General features: G+C 38.4%; 3 protein-coding genes across 3 annotated transcripts in view; 1 reads left to right on the top strand and 2 right to left on the bottom strand.

Annotated features, from left to right (window-relative positions):
* Positions 1-1661: 1661 nt before the first annotated feature.
* On the top strand, positions 1662-4107 carry dusp26 (dual specificity phosphatase 26; the record flags this gene model as incomplete). The annotated part of the gene is made up of 3 exons (XM_079257158.1): positions 1662-1840; positions 3601-3812; positions 3896-4107. The coding sequence occupies 3 exons, from the start codon at positions 1662-1664 to the stop codon at positions 4105-4107; spliced, it is 603 nt and encodes a 200-aa protein (XP_079113284.1).
* Positions 4108-10905: 6798 nt separating this feature from the next.
* ppiab (peptidylprolyl isomerase Ab (cyclophilin A)) lies at positions 10906-15264 on the bottom strand. Its single transcript, XM_079256564.1, has 5 exons — positions 15139-15264; positions 13388-13418; positions 11453-11541; positions 11202-11374; positions 10906-11102 (listed from the first exon to the last, which is right to left on the bottom strand). The coding sequence occupies exons 1-5, from the start codon at positions 15205-15207 to the stop codon at positions 10967-10969; spliced, it is 498 nt and encodes a 165-aa protein (XP_079112690.1). The 5' UTR covers positions 15208-15264; the 3' UTR covers positions 10906-10966.
* Positions 15265-16209: 945 nt separating this feature from the next.
* zmiz2 (zinc finger, MIZ-type containing 2) overlaps positions 16210-18652 on the bottom strand; it is a gene marked incomplete at its 5' end in the record, with an annotated part of 31119 nt that continues 28676 nt past the window's right edge. Inside the window, one exon of the mRNA XM_079256563.1 lies at positions 16210-18617. Coding sequence (XP_079112689.1) covers positions 18510-18617 — 108 coding nt within the window. The 3' untranslated portion in view covers positions 16210-18509. The remainder of the gene's footprint in view (positions 18618-18652) is intronic.

The raw sequence follows: 18652 nt of genomic DNA, 5'->3' as shown, positions 1-18652 counted from the left end.
AAACGACAACTGCGGTTCTAATTGACATGTCAAGAAGTCAATTAGGTTTTATAAGCTGGTTTAATTTTGATTAACATGACTCAGACAGAAAATTAACAACTTGTTTGTTTTGAAATGATTTATTAAAACTTCACATATCTTAATTATGACATTTTAACAAATTTCAACATAATTATGTTATTCTCGTTTTTTTCCCACGCAATTTAGCTAGTGTTAAATTATGACTTCACGAGGTAATACATTTTAGTTTGCTAGATATTAACCATAGACTGTGTGTGTGTGTGTGTGTGTGTATATATATATATATATATATATATATATATATATATATATATATATATATATATATATATATATATATATATATATATATATAATATGTATATATATATAATATGTATATATTCATTCATTCATTTTCCGAACCGCTTATTCCAATTCAGGGTCGCGGGGAAGCTGGAGCCTATCCCAGCCGGCTTTGGGCGACAGGCAGGGTACACCCTGGACAGCTCGCCAGTCCATCGCAGTATAAGAACATTTAAAAAAAAAAAAAAAAAAAAAAAGATTTTGTACGGAAGCCAAGAGCGGTTGTTTCCCCCTATTATTATGATTATTATTTTTAATATAATTATTATTATTATTATTATTATTATCATTATTATTATTATTATTGCTGTTGTTGTTGTGTGTTTGTTTGCTTTTTCAGTGGTTACCTCGAGATAACGACTTAATTTTCTCGTTATCCCGAGAAAACGAAGCGCTTTTTCCCCTGATAGGATAATTATCTCATCACGAGATAACCAACTTTATTTTCCCGAGATAATGACATGATTATCTCTTATCACGACAAAACAAAGTTGTTTTTCCAAAGATAATGAGATAACTATCCCGTGATCTCGAGATAAAGGTGTTAAAAAAAAAAAACAAAAAAAAAAAACATGCGATCACGACCGCTCCCGTCTTCCGTAATAGTGTGATTTTTTTTTTTTTCCCCAATTTTCTTTTCAATATTTTTTTTTATTTTAAATAAAAGTTCCTTTATTTGTCCGGCAGATGGAGACATCCACCAAGTGACTGAGCACCAGAAAGACAATCATAAACAATAAATGTATGAATAACCATCTTTTCAGCTGGAGAAAATCCCACAAAAGAACCAGAGAAGCTCTTCGTGCTGTTTGACTGAACATTTCAGTAAATTTTACTTTAAAACAGGAGCTGTGACCTCAGAGTGAGGCTCCTGAGGGGGGACTTGTTGAGAAGATGGAGATGCGGTGGAGGCTGGCGGTGAAGATGTCCGGTGGATGCTGAGCAGCAGCTGGAGCATCATCATCCTCATCTCATCCTTCCTCCCATAGCAAGTAAATGAGTCAACATGGCCGCAGAGCAGCTCTTCCTTCACAGCCACTGAGACGCGGAATAAAACCATATTCAGGTAAAAATAAAGAGAATAAACACGGGGAAACTCAGGGTTGTTTCATTTTATTTTCCAGCCTTAAACGGAAAAACCAAGTTTTCACCAGAAATAAAGCCACAAGTAGCCCGGATATAATCTGATGGGAACAGCTGCATTTAGTTGATGTTCTATCCCATATGTTTTAATATTTCCAGCGGGGTAATTCTGAAATATTTTGATCCTTTTTCTTCTCTGTTTTCCAGACTAAATGGCGTTCATGTCGCGCTTTTCTCGGTCGCGGAGCAGCTCCAGATCTCCGAGCAGAAAGGAGTCGGAGCGCTCCTCCCCGAAGCTGAGCGTGTCGGAGCTGGAGAGGCTGCTGTACACCGGGAAGACGGCCTGCAACCACGCCGACGAGGTCTGGCCACGACTCTACATCGGAGATCAGTGAGTTTATGGTTGGATAAAAGCTACAACCTGCAGACCAGTGTTCAAACTGTGGCTTGATCAACCTGTTATGAGACCCATGTGCATCCTTCAGGTCTCTTCTCCATCAATAACATCTTCCAGTTTTTATTTTTCAATCAGTCATCATTAAACAATGTAAAATGTTAATGATGTATTGTTAAAATGAGGCTTAAAATAATAAAATAAACAAGATCATCAGCATTGAGGCACCTGGAAGTGCTGGTTTGTTTGCAGGAATTGCTCAGATGTAAATACAGCTGGAAGCATTCATCTAAGGGGCAACTCATTTCTAATGCTGATAAGAAATTAATTTTATTCAAAACTTTTTTTTTTTAATCGCTTTCATGCATGAATTTAATACAATATTTTGCTTTTACAGACATGTACAGTAATGCTTTATTATTTCTTAATTACATTTTACTATTTGTTTTTATCTATTCTACCTAAATATCTCTAAAACAATATGTTATCATATTTCTGCAATATAAATATCCCCTAAAATCCAGTTGTATAGTTTTCTTTTCCTGTTTAAACTTGGTAATTGCAATGTATATACATTACAAGTACTTATAGCATTTATTGTGCAATGAGTGTGAGTGACTCACTGACTAATTTCCAATTATAGCATGATCCCACCCATTCTTTTTCTAAAAACAGATTTATTTCACTACCACATGAAAGGGTTAATCCAATGTAGGGTTGTGGAGGAAGTCAAAGTCAGTTATGAGTATCTTTGTTGGGATTTTAACACATTATTCCAGATTGCTGCATCCAAGCGCTGCCAGGAAGACAACGGCATGGACCGCACCACTTGATCGCAAATTTTAGATCTTTGTTTTTGCTTCAAGCTGATAAAAAAAAATAAAAATAAAAAAAAAAAGCTTTTCATGGGAATAATAAAGCTCTAGGGCTGTTTAACCCTTTATGGGGTAAGTGACTATTTTTGATCACTTTGTTTCCTTTCATATTCAGCATGAAACTATTTTTTGTTAATGTAACAACAGAATGGAAGTCTTGGTTCATCACAGAAGGACAATTTTAGATTAAAATTTTTAATTTGAAGGTATTTCTTTTTTTTTTTTAATTTACTTTTTTATTGAAGTTTTCAAAATACAAAAAAGGTACATTGTAAATATAGACAATAACAAAATATTTCGGTAAGTAAAGTCATCAATCTTTGCTCATTCATAAATATATTGAACACAAAGTACCCTTAAAAGATAAAAGATAAAAACAGTGTAGCTTTGAACAAGGGTATCTATCCATCTTCTTACTTTCCACAGAGGCAAATAAACCATTAGAAGATCAGGTCAGAATAGCACATCACACACCTTCAAATATCAAATCCTGCTGTCTGTAGGTTCCTCATACCGATCCTACACCAACTCCCTTCTTAGTTGTTTCACATTAATTTGAAGGTATTTCTCTAAGTGCCCTATAAATGTTTAAATCACAGTGCATACATCTAACTAGGTTATTTTAATATAAATGGTTTATCAGTTTTATATTACTGCTATATTTTATTACAACCTTAGAAAAAAGTATTTATTATTTATAATGAAGGTTTAATGATTTTTTTTAATAGTTTGTACATCTTTTAAGTCGTGGGGCCCTTAGAGTCTTCCTAACTTTTCCAGCCATATGGCGCCTCTGGCTGCATCAGCAGCTTTTGTCGCTAAAACGAGTCGGCATTAGAGAACGGTTCGGGCTGATGTGTAAAAACCTCCTCCTCTCTGCAGAGACATCGCATCAGATCGCCGTGAGCTGGCCAAACTCGGCATTACACACATTCTGAACTGCGCTCAGAGCAAGTGGCGCGGTGGAGCCGAGTATTACCGGGGGATGAACATCACCTATCACGGCATCGAAGCACATGACTCCCCCACTTTTGACATGAGTGTCAACTTCTATCCAGCTGCTGAGTTCATCCACAAAGCTCTGACGAGTGGAGGTAAGTGTGTGTGAGGGACTCATTATGCGGCCGGTGGTTGTGTCGGCCTGCAACATGTGATCACCACTGTCACACATCTGTAGGTAAGGTGCTGGTCCACTGCACCGTGGGCGTGAGCCGCTCCGCCACCTTGGTGCTGGCCTACCTGATGATCAGACAGAACCTGACTCTGGTGGAAGCCATTAAAACCGTAAAAGACCACAGAGGCGTCACCCCCAACCGAGGCTTCCTCCGCCAGCTCAACGGCCTGGACGGCATCCTGAGAGAGAGCCGTAAGATGTCGCCGCAGAGCTGAAAACACACCTCAACACACACTTTGACCCGAAGTGGCAGCTGGAACACTGGGGGACATACTGGGACCAAACGGTTTGACCAGTATCAGTTTATTCACTCTCTCTTCATTTCATTACATCTCTTCAGTCCTTTAAAACTCTACAGTCCAGACCTACTATCCTGTAGCGGTTTCCCTGCTGCAACACACCTGATTCAGATCATAAGGATCGCTGACAAGCAGGGAAACGCTGAAAGCATGCAGGACAGTGAGCCTGGGGGGGATCCCTGCTTTAAAATATGTAGGACAGCTCACACACAGGATGCTTTATATCAGATAAAAACATCAACTCATTAATAATAATGAGGATTTTACAGCCTGTACGACACAACAACCTGCCTCCTTCCTGAAGAAAAGCTCACTAAAAGCATTTATAAACGTCAGGGAAACCGTCAGAGAAGTAACAAAGAAGGCTTCTTCCAGGTGATCACAGCTGAACGATTACTTTCAGAATAAAATATCACATTTAGAGGCCGGTGGGGTCGACGGAGAATATGAATGTATAACTGAGTATTTGCTTCCAAGCTAGGTTTCAGGAACATGGATGTATGGATGAATAACTGACTCCACACCGTCGTTCTCAAGCCTTGATGTATGAAGACTGAAAATCCATTTCTCAGTCACTGGAAAAATCAGAAAAGTCAGAAATACAGTAAAATAATCACTGAAACAACATGAGGTTTGATCGTGCGAGCTTTCTGAGCATGCATGAGCGGTACTTCAGACCTGATACAAACCAGAAGTCCCAGTATGAGATAACTAAACTACTGCAGATGAAACCCGGTTTTTACTGGAAGGATTGAAGCAGTCTGCATGCCTCAGGTCCACAGCAGCAGCTCAGAGTGGTTTCTTCTCACTGCTTCAGGCCTGTTTTCTGGAGTATGAGGAGAAAATGTAGACTGAAGAAGTGTTTCCACTAATGCAGGCCTTTTATTGGACTCAGCCGCTTTAGTGACGCTCCACCCCTTCCCTTATGGTCTGAAGGGTTGGTAGCTGCAAGCGCTTCTGCAGCAGGATGCTTGTGTTCATCCTGATGGATGCAGTAAAGAGAAAATGCATCCAGAGCAGAGATGCTGCTTACTGGAGGAGAAAGGAGTTACTACAGCAGTCTGAGCATCGGATTATCTGGCTGCCTTCATCTGCAAGGTTTCCATGTATCCCTATTAAGGAGGAGGCCATAGGCAGACCCAGAAGTTGCCTGGGGAACTAAATATCCCATATAGAGAGAAGCATGTCTGCTTAGCTTGTTTCCATCCCATAATTTGGACAAATAGAAGAAGCTGGATGGATATCTACGTACAGAAACGTCTTGTTGCAGCAGAATGCTTCTGAAGGGGTCAAATAAAACTCCAGCTGTAGTTTTTCTCCACATGCAGGCTGAGGTAGGAAGTATTCCTCCTTTAATCTGCAGTTTACGCCAGTTGATGTTTCCAGATTTGACACTTTTCTGTCGTCGCCTTTAAATAAATTTGAACAGCATATTACCACTGCCTCCTGGTGCCACCAGTAAAAAAAAAAACCAGTCAGGGTTTTTAGGGGCTACTACTTCAGATACTTGGGACTTTCAGGACTTCCTCAGTGTTTTATCTTCACATGATTAGTTGTGTCTGAAAGCTCAATTTTGTACGTATTTCACATGGATCAGGTCTTCGACTCCGGTCCGGATCTTCTTTATAAAAGCTGAAAAGACACCAGGATTTATTAGGGCCAATGTATTTTTTTCTGGGTCCCGATAATGATTAAGTATCTCTAATAATAAAAAATTAAGTTTGTATGTTTCTAATTCATTTCAGCGGCGATTCCCCCCCGCCCCCCCCACGGTGGTGGCTGTTGCAGGTCTTCCCTCTACTTCCTACGTTCATGAAGTGCCCTGAACAACTCACGAAGTAGTCGTAGCGCAGGTCTAAACCAGCACAGCTATGTAGCCCATAGTCCTACAAAATATGTACGCAGTTATCTGTAACTGAGAGAAACATGAGCTACACGATATGATTTCTGTTTTTTATTATGGTGTTGATACGTTCTGTGTTAAATCCAAACAGCCACAGGATCAAATTCTGACTCGTATTATCTGACATTTTCTGTCCAAAAGACTCAGTATTGTACTGTATTAAACATCTGGTGTGTCTGTCGACTTTAAAGTGACTGTTAGAAAAGACTACAGATGTGCTGTTTTGAAGCTACCAACTGCCTGGATGACAGGGGCGAGAACAGCGCTCGGACCTGACTCCACCCTTTTGTCTGGGGGTCCCATCAGGCTTGTTTTTATGCAGGAGAAAAACTGTAGTTTCCAGTCCTGAAATCTAAACCTTGTGAGTGTTTTTAATGATTACCTCAGACATTGTGTTTGGAGCTTTTTTCTCTGTGACTTGTGTTGTCTGTCTGCGCTGATGAGAGGGAAACTGAGCTCCGACTTTACAGAACATGCACATAAACTAGACCCATGTATGGATTTGTGCCGTCTGTGGCCATTTCAGGTTCCTTGAAATGATCTTTAGTGTTAATAATCTCTGCATGTCTACACATTTTCTCCAGAAGAGACGTTTGGGGCCTTATACACCAAGCCAACAGTCAGCCGTCCGGCTTTTCTGAAACAGCAGTGAAGATTTGTCTTTGTGTTCTTCATGCATGTGCCTCAATGCCAGTTTTAGAGTCTTTTACTTTGTTTTTCAGACACTTTTAGGAGAGGTTGGTGTGATAGATTTTAGTCTAATTGGCTGTTTGTTGGTAGCAAATGAATGCAGGAAACCGAGGCAGTCGAAAACTTCTTATTTGTCTTTTTTTCCCTCCAAAATTAGTAAGATTTTTGCATCCTGAGGGAAGAAGCCAAGCTGGTGCCTATGGCTAGAATCTGGCTTGTGTACGCCTGCAAACTGTACATGACCTTCATTAACTGGCATTGTCCCTTTTAAATAAAAATAAATTCAATAAATTGAAATTGGTGTTTGAGAATATTATGTCTCAATAAACCAGATCTGCATTGCATCAGCAAACAAGACAAAACAAATATTTAGTCAGTCTCCTGTTTTGGTCAGCAGTAAGAACATATCATTTAAAATATTACCTCTCATCACGGCTGTTTCTTCATGTCGGTTTGGTTTATAAGAGCCCTGAAGGAGGAAAAGGCACCTGAAAAGCCAAATCTGCTGATTGGGCGGCCCTTGTGTACTGATCAGGCTCCTCCCACTTTTCCATATCAGTCCTAATATTTATAACCTGCAAAAATGTTTAATTAGACACTCAGAACGTCCTGCAAGTCGCCAACAGCTGGAACTGTTTTACAGAGATTAAACTAAAACTTTAATCACGTTTTTATTCATTGCTGAACCTGAATCGGTGCACAAGTGTTTTATTGTACGACACAGATCACCTGCAAACACAGAAACACTAATAGGGACCTTTAAAGCACAGTTTTTCAACCTTCTTTGAGCCAAGGCTCACTTTTTTTTGTTTGTTTTTTTTAAAGAAAAAGTCCATATTATTAACATAAAGTCCATCTCGTCTCAGCCTCTTGAATAGAAATAAGATAAACACAAGAAGAGGGAATTTTATAATCTTTCACCAGGGCCTGTTGGGATGAACACAGAGCTGCTTTTTAGACCAATTAGGTGAAATTGAGTCATTTTTCACGACACACCTGATGACCTCACAGTGGTTGAAAAACACTGCTTTAAAGGACTAAAAAGATTGTGTTTAATAGCTAGGATGTGTGCTAAACCTGCTTTTTAGCAAATGGTTTGATGAGATTGGTGTGACTTTCACATCTACTTTCCATTTATTGTAGCTTTCAAGTAGAAAACCAGACGATTTACTGTCATTTTTCTACAATAATGTAAATCAGTTTTGTCTTGAAAGCAGTTCAGTGTTTCGTTAAAGAGCAAATGGTTACAAGTGTGTTTTCTGCCTGGAAACAGAATAACATGGTGGTGGGTTTTACAAACAACTTATCACCATCACATGTTAAATCATTTGCATCATTGCAGGTTATTTGTGGATAAGACCAGATATTGTAATAACTTTACACCTGACTGTAAAGGTCAACTTTTCCTCCCACTATGGACACCACCATCTTATACTGGTGATACTGAGCAGAGAAACCTACTGGAAAAGCAGATTTGTAGGTGATATTGTGTCACTTTCCATATTCATAATTATGTCGGACAAAATCAGTCGCTTGTATTGTTGCCAAACTTTTCAAACAGTCTCTGCCTGATAGCATAAGAAATATATTTAAAAATATTCCATTATTTTCCTCTAAATTTGGATTTAACACAAGAAACAAAGTTCCACCTGTTCCTTCCCGACCTGGCTGCGTTCTGTCAGGAAGATACAGACACGTGTTGGGTCCGTGAGACTGAGTTCTGAAGAGGATTTTCTCCGTTTACTCAGTTAAAAGCATTTCTCCTCGGATGAGTCGTCTCTTTTACTGCATTGTGTTGTGTTGGATCTGAATGTTTTGTATTTGTGCTTTCATGGTGATGTGCTTCGTTGTCGCTCTTGGTTCTTTTTTCTATCTCCTTGTTTTCTTACAGAAACCTTTCTATAAGAAACTTGAATTCTTGTGAATTTATTTTTGTATCACTCTCTTTGAGGCTCATGAAGGAGAAACTGGAAAAGGAGATGTTGATGCCTTAACCTCTGTTCTTCAACTTGGTCTTTTTATCGTGGAAAAAATACTGAAAATCTGATATATTTGTTTTGATAAATTCTGTACTTGATTGTAAATTAAAACAAAAAAACTGAATTTGTTTTATTGTGTTTTGTATTGATCATACTGACTGCATTGACTGTATTATATTAACATCGGACGCATTCCATTTAGCTTGTTGAGAGCTGCATGACACCTCCAGTAATATCCCTCCTTATATGACTATTTCTATTTACATTTTGTTGTATTTAAGCACACACGGCTTCTGCTTAGGTGTGTATGTGTTAAAAAGGTCCATATGTCTGGAGTTTTAACTCTTTTTTTGGGAAACATTAGTAGGTTGACAAGCTGAGGATCTTTAAACAGAGAATAGGGCAGAACACAAACACAACAGGAGGCGTCCAACAGGAATGAAGGCTCAGCTGACTGAGGATGATGATGATATGAAGATAAGTGACTCAACTCAACTTTATTTATAAAGCCCTTTAAAACAACCAGAGCTGAAACAAAGTGCTGTACACAATCGGCCAAAATGAAAACAGAATAAAACAGTTCAAATGCAAATAAATAACACAATAAAACGAGGTCATACAAGGAATTAAAACAATAAAACAAACTGAAATAATAGTAAGTAAAAACCAATAATAGAAATAAGGCACACTGACCAGAAGCTGTCTTACGTTGGGTTAAAGGCCAAGGAATAGAAACGGGTTTTAAGATGAGTTTTAAACCTGGACAGTGAGGAGGCTTGTCTGACGTGGAGGGGAAGTTCTTTCCACAGTTTAGGACCAGAAACAGAAAAAGCTCAGTCCCCACTGAGCCTCCGTTTGGACCTCGGTACGTCCAGGACCAGCAGGTCAGCTGACTCTGGTGGAGGAGCTCAGAGAGGTCAGGAGGGGCCAGACCGTTTAAAGATTTAAAAACAAATAAAAGAATCTTAAAAAGAATCCTGCAGGACCCTGTCAGCCAGTGGAGGGAGGCCAGAATAGCTGCGTTTTGCTCCAACTGGACGACTGGCTCCCCCCTAAATAAAGGGCGGAACAGGAATCCAGCCGAGATGTAACGAAGGCATGGGTTACTGTTTCTAAGTGAAAAGGTTTTACTTCAACCAGCTGTCTGATGTGGAAAAAGCTCCACTTTACTACAGAGCTGATTTACTGGTTTAAAACCACTGTCCATCTTAAAACCCAAGTTAGATACTGTTGACTTTAAAAAACCTGCCGACGGGCCAAAACCAGCAACGAGCTCCACTGGGACCAAACACCATCACTTCAGTTGTTTCTTCATTCTTAAACACATCTTAGATCTTAATAAATGAAAACATTCTGGTCGACAATCTTTATTCTTCACATAGTGGAATGTATTAGGAATAAAATAAGGCAAAGAAAGTCATAAAACCAACGGAGGTCTGGAGTCTCAATCCTCAAAATAAAAATGAAATCATGAAATCAGATGCTGAATTCAGAATGAGGTACCAGTCCAGAACTTCTGGGACATCCAGTCTCTCTCCATCCACCTCTTCAGGAGCAGTAAACCCCTGCAGCGCTCCGTGGTGCGCCGTGGAAACAGGGGATGGGACGACACATGATGTCCCGGAGGTGCTGGACTGGATCAGGTCTGGTGGACAATCAGGCCGGTCCAGAGCGCCAACGCCATTATCATTCATCAATTAGACCAGTGGTTCTGAAACGTTTTCTACCATGCTGGGAATAAACCTTCCCAGCCTGAAAAAAGCTGCTTGATGGGAAACAGAAACAGAAAACGCTGCATATTGGAGGAACTGAAACTTATTCCACCTGTAGTGATATCACATATCCATACCAGTACCGCTGTTATTCATATTTCACCGCTGACTTCATTTGTCACCTTTAGATAATGATCCTTTTTTATGCCAGTATGGATATATTAATGTTGTGATCAACATAAATATGAGGGTGTGTGTGTGTGTGTGTGTGTGTGTGTGTGTGGGGAAAAGGAAAGGACAAACACACAGCAAGGCTCTCCAGCTGTTTTATTTACACCATCAACACTATAATATTCACATTTTATTAACAAATGTCGTCCTCACAGGACAGATTAGAAGGTAGAAAATATTACAGAACAAGTAAAGACATGAGACAGAGATGACCGTGGAAGGAGGGGACTTTTGCTGAGAGGAAAGTGGGCTGAGCGGCTCTACTTGAGCTCGCCGCAGTCAGCAATGACGACCTTGGCTTTGGGAGAGCCGCTCTTTGTGCCTTGCTTCTCTATCGCCTTGACAACATCGATGCCTTCCACAACGCTGCCAAACACCACGTGTTTCCCGTTCAGCCTGGAGAGCAGGGCAGCGCATTAGTATGTGAAGCAACACTGGGAACATGTTGGTACTCTGCATGCAAGCAGCCGATGGGTCGGAGGGGGGGGGGCTCACCAGTCGGTCGAGGCTGTGCAGATGAAGAACTGGGATCCGTTGGTGTTGGGCCCCGCGTTCGCCATGGACAGCGTCCCCATTCCCATGTGCTTCAACTGAAAGTTCTCGTCTGCAAACTTCTCTCCGTAGATGGATTTACCTCCAGTCCCGTTGTGGTTGGTGAAGTCCCCGCCCTGCAAAGGAAAGAAATATAAAAACATGAAATCTTTCAAGCTGATAAGGAAACAGGATAAATCTCTGCTTTACTGCACCTGGCACATGAATTTAGGGATGACGCGGTGAAACGTGGAGTCTTTGTAGCCAAAACCTTTCTCTCCAGTGCACAAAGCTCGGAAGTTTTCTGTAAAATGAACCCAGTCACTTCTTAGAGACACGTATGTGACAGAAAGTAGAAAATAAAAGCAGGTCTCAAACGTTACAAAACAGGGACGAACGCTTCACTCATCGGTTTGTCTGGTCATGTTTTCCTCTATGATCATGTTGTCGCTTCATCATCTTTTAACTCTTTTATGATGATATTATATGACCAGTATTTTTCTGCTAGAATCTGCTTTTTATGTCTAAACCCGCAGGCAGATCATCACACACACAACAACATGGGATAAATACTGAGTCTACGCTTTATTCCTGAAAAAATGTGGAAAGATAAATAAGAAAATAATCAATCTAACCAAGAAAGTCAACATTTATTCCATGTGAAAAGATGAGAGTCTCTTCATGTTCCTCATCAGGTTCTGGTCATTTTGCATTTACTTGTAAGTAGGGCTGCAACGATATGCTTTTGTCCAGATTTGATTCAATTACGACTTTTTTGGGGTTTAAATTCGATTTAAATTGCAATTCTCACGATCCGTCAACATTGCTGATTTTTGTAGACTAAAAAAAAACGTGCAAAACTTTTTTTTATTTGTCATTTTTCTTCATTTTGTTTAGGAAAAAACAACACAGTAGCCGGACCATCATTCTAGAAGAAAAGTTAAAAAAATCAATTAAAAACATAAAAAAGACAAACATTTTATAATGGATTATTTGTATTAATTTAAAAAAAAAAAAAAAAAAAAAAAACTATTTTAAAATTGTGAAACAAAAAGTCGAGATATTTGATATTTTTTCGATTCGATTCCCCACCAGAAGAAAGCATCTTCAGTTTTGGATTGTTTTCCCCTTCTCTGTGGAGTCTGATTAGTTTTCATTCAATTCAGCTTTATTTGTATAACCCCACTTCACATCAACGTCACCTCAGGACACGTTGCAGACGCATCAGTTTGAGCCTTTTTATAATAAACAGCCTCGTTGAGGAAAACCAACAGATTGCTTCTGCATTTGTTCAGTATTTTAAGTTTATTTGTGGTTGTCTGGAACATAATCTGGGTTGGTTTTAGTATCTTGATAATATTTTTGTGTTCGGTAACATCTCTGTTTCATGGTACCAGTTTTAGCTCTGAGGCTCTGACTTTAGGTCAGATTGTGGTTTTGTTTCGCGGTGAAAGTTTCTGGTTCCTTCATTGCTATTTTTGGTTTAATTTAGAGTAGTTACCCATCTGTTTGTAGCATTTTTAAATCTCTTTACAGCTTTTTGCATCTCTGCATTGCTTCATTTTTCTGTCCTTTTTACTCTCATGCTTTTTTTTTTGTCCTGTTGAGATCAGCTGAGCTCATTTTTGCAAGTATGGAGGAATCTCAACATCAAAATACTATCTATTGTGAGGCTTCTGACTTGGAGAAACCTTCAGCTTTTATAATAAAGACTTCTGAAACTACAGTATGGACACATAAAAACATCCATCTTTCCTGCTCCAGCTAACGCTGACTACGTGGACACAGCTGGTCGCTCATGCATTATGAAGGTTTGTTTGTTCGGAGCATCACAACTATCGGGTTTCCAAAACCTGCACACTACTTTTTTAAGAGCTTAAGTAAATAACCAAATCCAGGAGCTTTAAAGAAAGAACGTTTTAGCTGTATTGATTCTTCATAACTCCTATAAAAGCTTTGTTTATATTTATATTTAGCTCCAATAATCAATGTCTTTATTTTACAGTTTGATCCACCCAGCACGTGGGTTTAGTATAAATACAGCTGGGAACGAATGGGGACACATACTTTCCAAAGCCAGACATACTGAATGAGTGCATGTGTGAAGGGTAAAACAGAATAACATCAGGTCCACAGTGCTGTAAGCTTACCTGCAGTCTTTGGGACCACATCAGCTCGCAGCTGCCAAACAGAGATTTTCATTAGTGGGAAAGAAATCATAAAAAACTGAGTGAGACCAACACAGCAAACTGTGAGTTTAAACTAAAGCACTTCAAAATTATTCAAAAACAACATTTATAATCATGTATACATGTTTTTTTAGGCTGTAAATTTATTTTCAGGTATTTGTTGAGTATACAGACACAAGCAGATGAGGCTAAAAGCTGGTAATATTTTGGCCTTTTTGCTCAGGGGCAGGATTATAGGGGAGTTCTGGGGGGGATATGGGCCACCCTAAGAATAAACAATCAAATATTAACAAATATTCAGTGTAAACTTATTTTTATCTCGGGTAAACTTCTAAATGCCTAATTACAAGTGACGGAACAATGTACAACATGTATATGTACTACAGTACTACCATGTACAGCAGCCTGTGCTCATCATGCAGCACACAAACAGCATCATCTCAACACATGTCTCTGAAGGTGCTAACAATTTGCTGATAAAAATAAATAGTTAAATGTAAATAAATTACCCCCAAATCTTGATGAAACATAAAACGTATTTTGTTGTTGAGGTACCAAGATGTTCATTTATTTATCTGTATTAGGTATTAGAGTATTTTATGTTTTTTGGTTATATTTTTAATGAAAATAAATAATGAAAGTTTTATTTTAATGGTAAAAAAAACCAAAAATAAATCTATTATAAAATTCTTTGAATGCTCCATATCTGACTTATGTTGAAATATGAGGAACTACATGTGGAAAATATATCTATTCAGTTTTTATTCAAGAAAAATGAATAATTAGAATTAGTTGAAGAACCTTTAAGCACCATATTTGCAAAATTACAATCAATATTTACAATTAATAATAATGGATTATAATAGTCTAAAGGTAATGTAACAAGCACATTGGAAGGGTTTATCAATCAATATTCACAAAAAGATTGTAAAAATTCAAAACAACTATGATATAACTGTGATAAAGGATAAGAGATATTTAGTAAACCAAGACTCAAAACAAGTGTTAGAGTGATGTGTTTCTGTGTACAGAGTCATCTTACTGAATTATATATATATATATATATATATATATATATATATATAGCTTTTCTCCTCATCAGTGAGGTGGAATTGCTGTGCAGCAGTTATTTGTGCCATACAGTGCAGGATTAACCTCAGTAAACAGCTAGTCATTGAAGTATCACTGTTGCCTTTTTACAATGGATGATCACTATTTTTGTTTACATCTGCCTCCTCCTAAAATGTCTAAATCCGCCCCTGCTTTTGCTCAAAATATCGATGTAAAAACATTAAAATAATGGGGTCTGTTATGGCAGAATTCTGCAGAAATATAGAAAACTGCAATAATTTTCAGGATGACCTGCTCAATGTTACAGCAAGCTTTTTTAAAACTATGCTGTTGGGCGTTTCCAGCATCTCTCAGATCATTTTGGGGGTCTAGTAAATTATTTATCAGCTGCCATCGATTCTTATGCCATTATGTATTCTCCAATAAGACGAAGGCTTACGTCAAATAATGGCAAAATGGAAGTCTAAAAGCTGCAGATTATTTTACTCTCTGCAACATTTCACAGCAACACGATGCTTTCAAAGCCTGCTAATACAATTTAAACACTTATTTTCTAAAAAATTGATTTTAAATAAAAACTTAATTCTAGTGAAAATAAAGATAAGCAAGCAACGACTACAGGCTGAGATTTACAGATTTACCTCCATTATAATCCTGCCGGTGTTGGAGCCATCGATAGTGATGTCAAAGAAAACTCTGGGGTTTCCCATCTTTATGGACACGCTGATAAATATCTTCACTACCACAAATTCCCTCAACGCATCAGATTGTCTCGGGTTATTTAGGTCTCTTTATATAAAGGACGCGCACCCGTGACGTACAGGCACATCTAACCAATCACAGCCCGGTCCTTCTGACATGCTTCTGAATGGACCAATAGGAATTCGGATGGGCGGGGCTTGTACAGTCAATGGTTTAAACCTGCAGGCAGATCATCACACACACATTGTGATATAAATACTAAGTCTACGCTTTATTCCTGAAAAAATGTGAAAGATAAAGAAAATAATCAATCTAACCAAGAAAGTCAACATTTATTCCATGTGAAAATGTAACACTTGAAAAAAAGACAGACAATGATTAATAATTTACCGTGACTTCTATTTAATTCTAAATAATTAACAAGCAGTTTAATTGAATTCCCTTTTGAGGATGATCCTGCTAAGACTTGCTTCCTTGGCATTCACACGGAAATTCCTTGATTACTTTGGTGATTTAATGATATTCTGTCTGTTTCTACTCCTCTGCTGCTGCTTTTATATCAAATAGATTAAAATCACCTGTAGGAGAGACTTTGGTTTGAAATATTTTCTAATGTAACTCACCGTACATTTCCCTACCCTGAGATGTTAAGTTGTTGAGACAAAGCATGAAATATCATGGTTTACTTTGGGTCCCAGTTTGTCTTAATTTGAAAGTTTAGGCTAAAAAGAATAAACTAATTATTAAATACAGTTATTATTTCCCAAACATGAGCAGGATAAGTAACTCTTTTATGTTAACCTGTCTTAGATAAACCCTTATGCACCACGACATTCTGGATTTTATTAGTTCTACTGTTTGTGTTGAAATTATAAATATATTTTACACTCAGAAAAATCTAAACACACACACGTCCAGGTCATCTATAAGCATCCAAAACAAACTTGTTTTTTTCTCAAATCGTGACTTTTAATTCAGATTTAGGAGGGGAACAAAGTAACTGTGGGTACAATGATGATTATGTTTAAAAATAAATAGAAAATAATGTCAATTACAATGCATTATAAAATATGTGGAATAGTTTACATACTAAAAAAAATTCTAGCAAATTTGCAGTTAGACAGTCCATTTCCAAATATAACATTACTGTGTTGCTCAAATTGGCGAAGATCATGTTTAGTTGCTGCCTTATCGAGGCAAATGTTGACTCATAAAGGGTGCAATCGCAAAATGAATCCTAGAAAAACAACGTCAGCAGTAAAAAGTGTTATTAAGAATCATCTTCACCTGCACAACCTGATGTCAACTGACTGCTTTCTGTCGTACATGCATCACGTATGCACGCATAACCTCAAAATTTACACAACTGCTTCATGGTTTTCTAACATACAGAATGTATACAGTGCCAACAATGATCCATTATCCAACTAATGACGTTTAAATGACCATGATTAACAATTCATTTGATACACACACGTTCTCTAATGAAAACAGCTGATTATACAGTACATAAACCCGCGTCAGGATGGGTTATACATGTCAAACCATTTAAAAACATACAAATAGCTTTCCAATGGCAGAAAATGCCACGACACACAGCTCATTTACAGAATGTTTGAAACCCCCAAACATGGTGAACCAACAGAGGAAAGGAAAGATGGTGGCGGGTTTTTATATATAATTCACAGTGCTGAAAGACGCTGCAGACACAATGAACCTTAACAATCCCAACATTTACTATCATTTACTGGAAGTGCCAGCTGTACACGAGTCACACCATCATTTTCTCTTCATTTCATCCTCAGATCTTTTATCACTCTTGACATCTTCCATATCATGTCCTGAAGAAGAAAGCATGGGGATATTATTCTATATTATTCCATTGTCAATGTTTCCCATGAAAAATGACCAAAACCAACAAAAAGCATCTTGTTAAAAACCCCTTTGAGAGGAGAGACTTAACTAACGCTTAGTGTGGACACTGCTCAGAGAAACGCTGACATTTAGTGTATGAGGACTAAATAAAACGACCTACATGTGGATAAGGAGGTAGAAATGGAGAATTATACACAAAACCTGAGTGGATAAAAATGTTTGAGGCTTTCTATTGTCACACAGTATTCTATATATAAGCAGGAGATAAAAATGTGAATTGTTCACAGCTAAAAATGAAGCTGGGAAGTTAATCAACCATTTTATTTCAATAATCTTTCCAGAAATCCGTGTTGGTATTTACTAACAGTGTACTGTTATAGAACTGACGTTAGATTAAACGCTTCTTTTAAAAGCCACAGTTCCCCCGACACAGAATGGAAACTCTAATATGACTAAACATCTGTAGAAAGTACAGTAAAATGTGATGTTTAGAAACATCGCCTAGCCTCGACTGAAAACAGACGTCGGCTTATTTCCCCTTTTTTAAAACGACATTTCTGATTCACATCTACAAACTGGGACCAACGAGCAGTGCTGGTTTTGGATTTTTCATGCCTTTAGTTGACAATAGCAACAATATGGAATAACAGAGGTCTTCACACACACAGAGGATTTTTCTAGGCATTATTTTGTCCCAACTACCGCCATATTCACTGTAAATATCATGATACCAAATTAATCAATGTGGTTTTTACACTTTTACACTGCTTATTTGCATCAGTCTGTACTGTGTGTGTGTGTGTGTGAAGGCAGCTTTCTTTATTCCAGTTCATCCTAACTGGTCTGCAACGATGTCTGGTCACAACTGGCCGCGCCACGATGTGGAAAGAACAATATTCTGCTGCTGTCTTTGTGGATTCAAAGCAACAACATATAATCAATGCCATGTGCATTATTTGAACAGAAATATTTAGTTGTTTTTTTTAGAAACTTTGGGGTTTTTATTAGAAATTCTGTTCTATATTCTTATACTGGAACTCAAGCTTGACATTGACATGACAGAGCTATAGCTGCTGGTTTATGTCAAACCATTTTAAAATGTGAATAAGCATCACGGACAAGGCTGCATCTACCTGTCCTTTAACTTCCCTCCTCTCCTCTAATGAAGCGTCCAGCCGGGAGTTGTGCTATAGTTTATGATGCTGGTCTGCAGAGTGATTCTTGTTCTTCATACCCAGAGCTGATCAGTGTTCCTTCCTACACTTCTACACTGCACTGAATGTCTTTCAGAGTACAGCAGGACACTTCAAAAAGACAAAAGACACACATAAACACCATCACTCACTCACTCACGCACACACACACAGTGGGTGTGACGAGCCGGGGTCTGGTGACAGCAACCAGACGGCTGGTCTGGAAGCTTTCTAGCGAGAGTTCAGTTGTTCTCGAACAGCGCCAGCAGGTCGTCGCCGCTGTTGTTGGGGAGGTCGGGGGGGCCCAGGTAGGACAGTAGCTCATCTGGGTTCGTCAGCTCAGGAAGAAGCTTCAGACAGATGGAGAAAAAATAGGTTTCTGTTG

This window comes from Telmatherina bonti, assembly GCF_933228915.1.
Source record: "Telmatherina bonti genome assembly, chromosome: 17".
Lineage (NCBI taxonomy): Eukaryota > Metazoa > Chordata > Actinopteri > Atheriniformes > Telmatherinidae > Telmatherina > Telmatherina bonti.
This window is presented reverse-complemented; position numbering and strand designations above follow the sequence as displayed.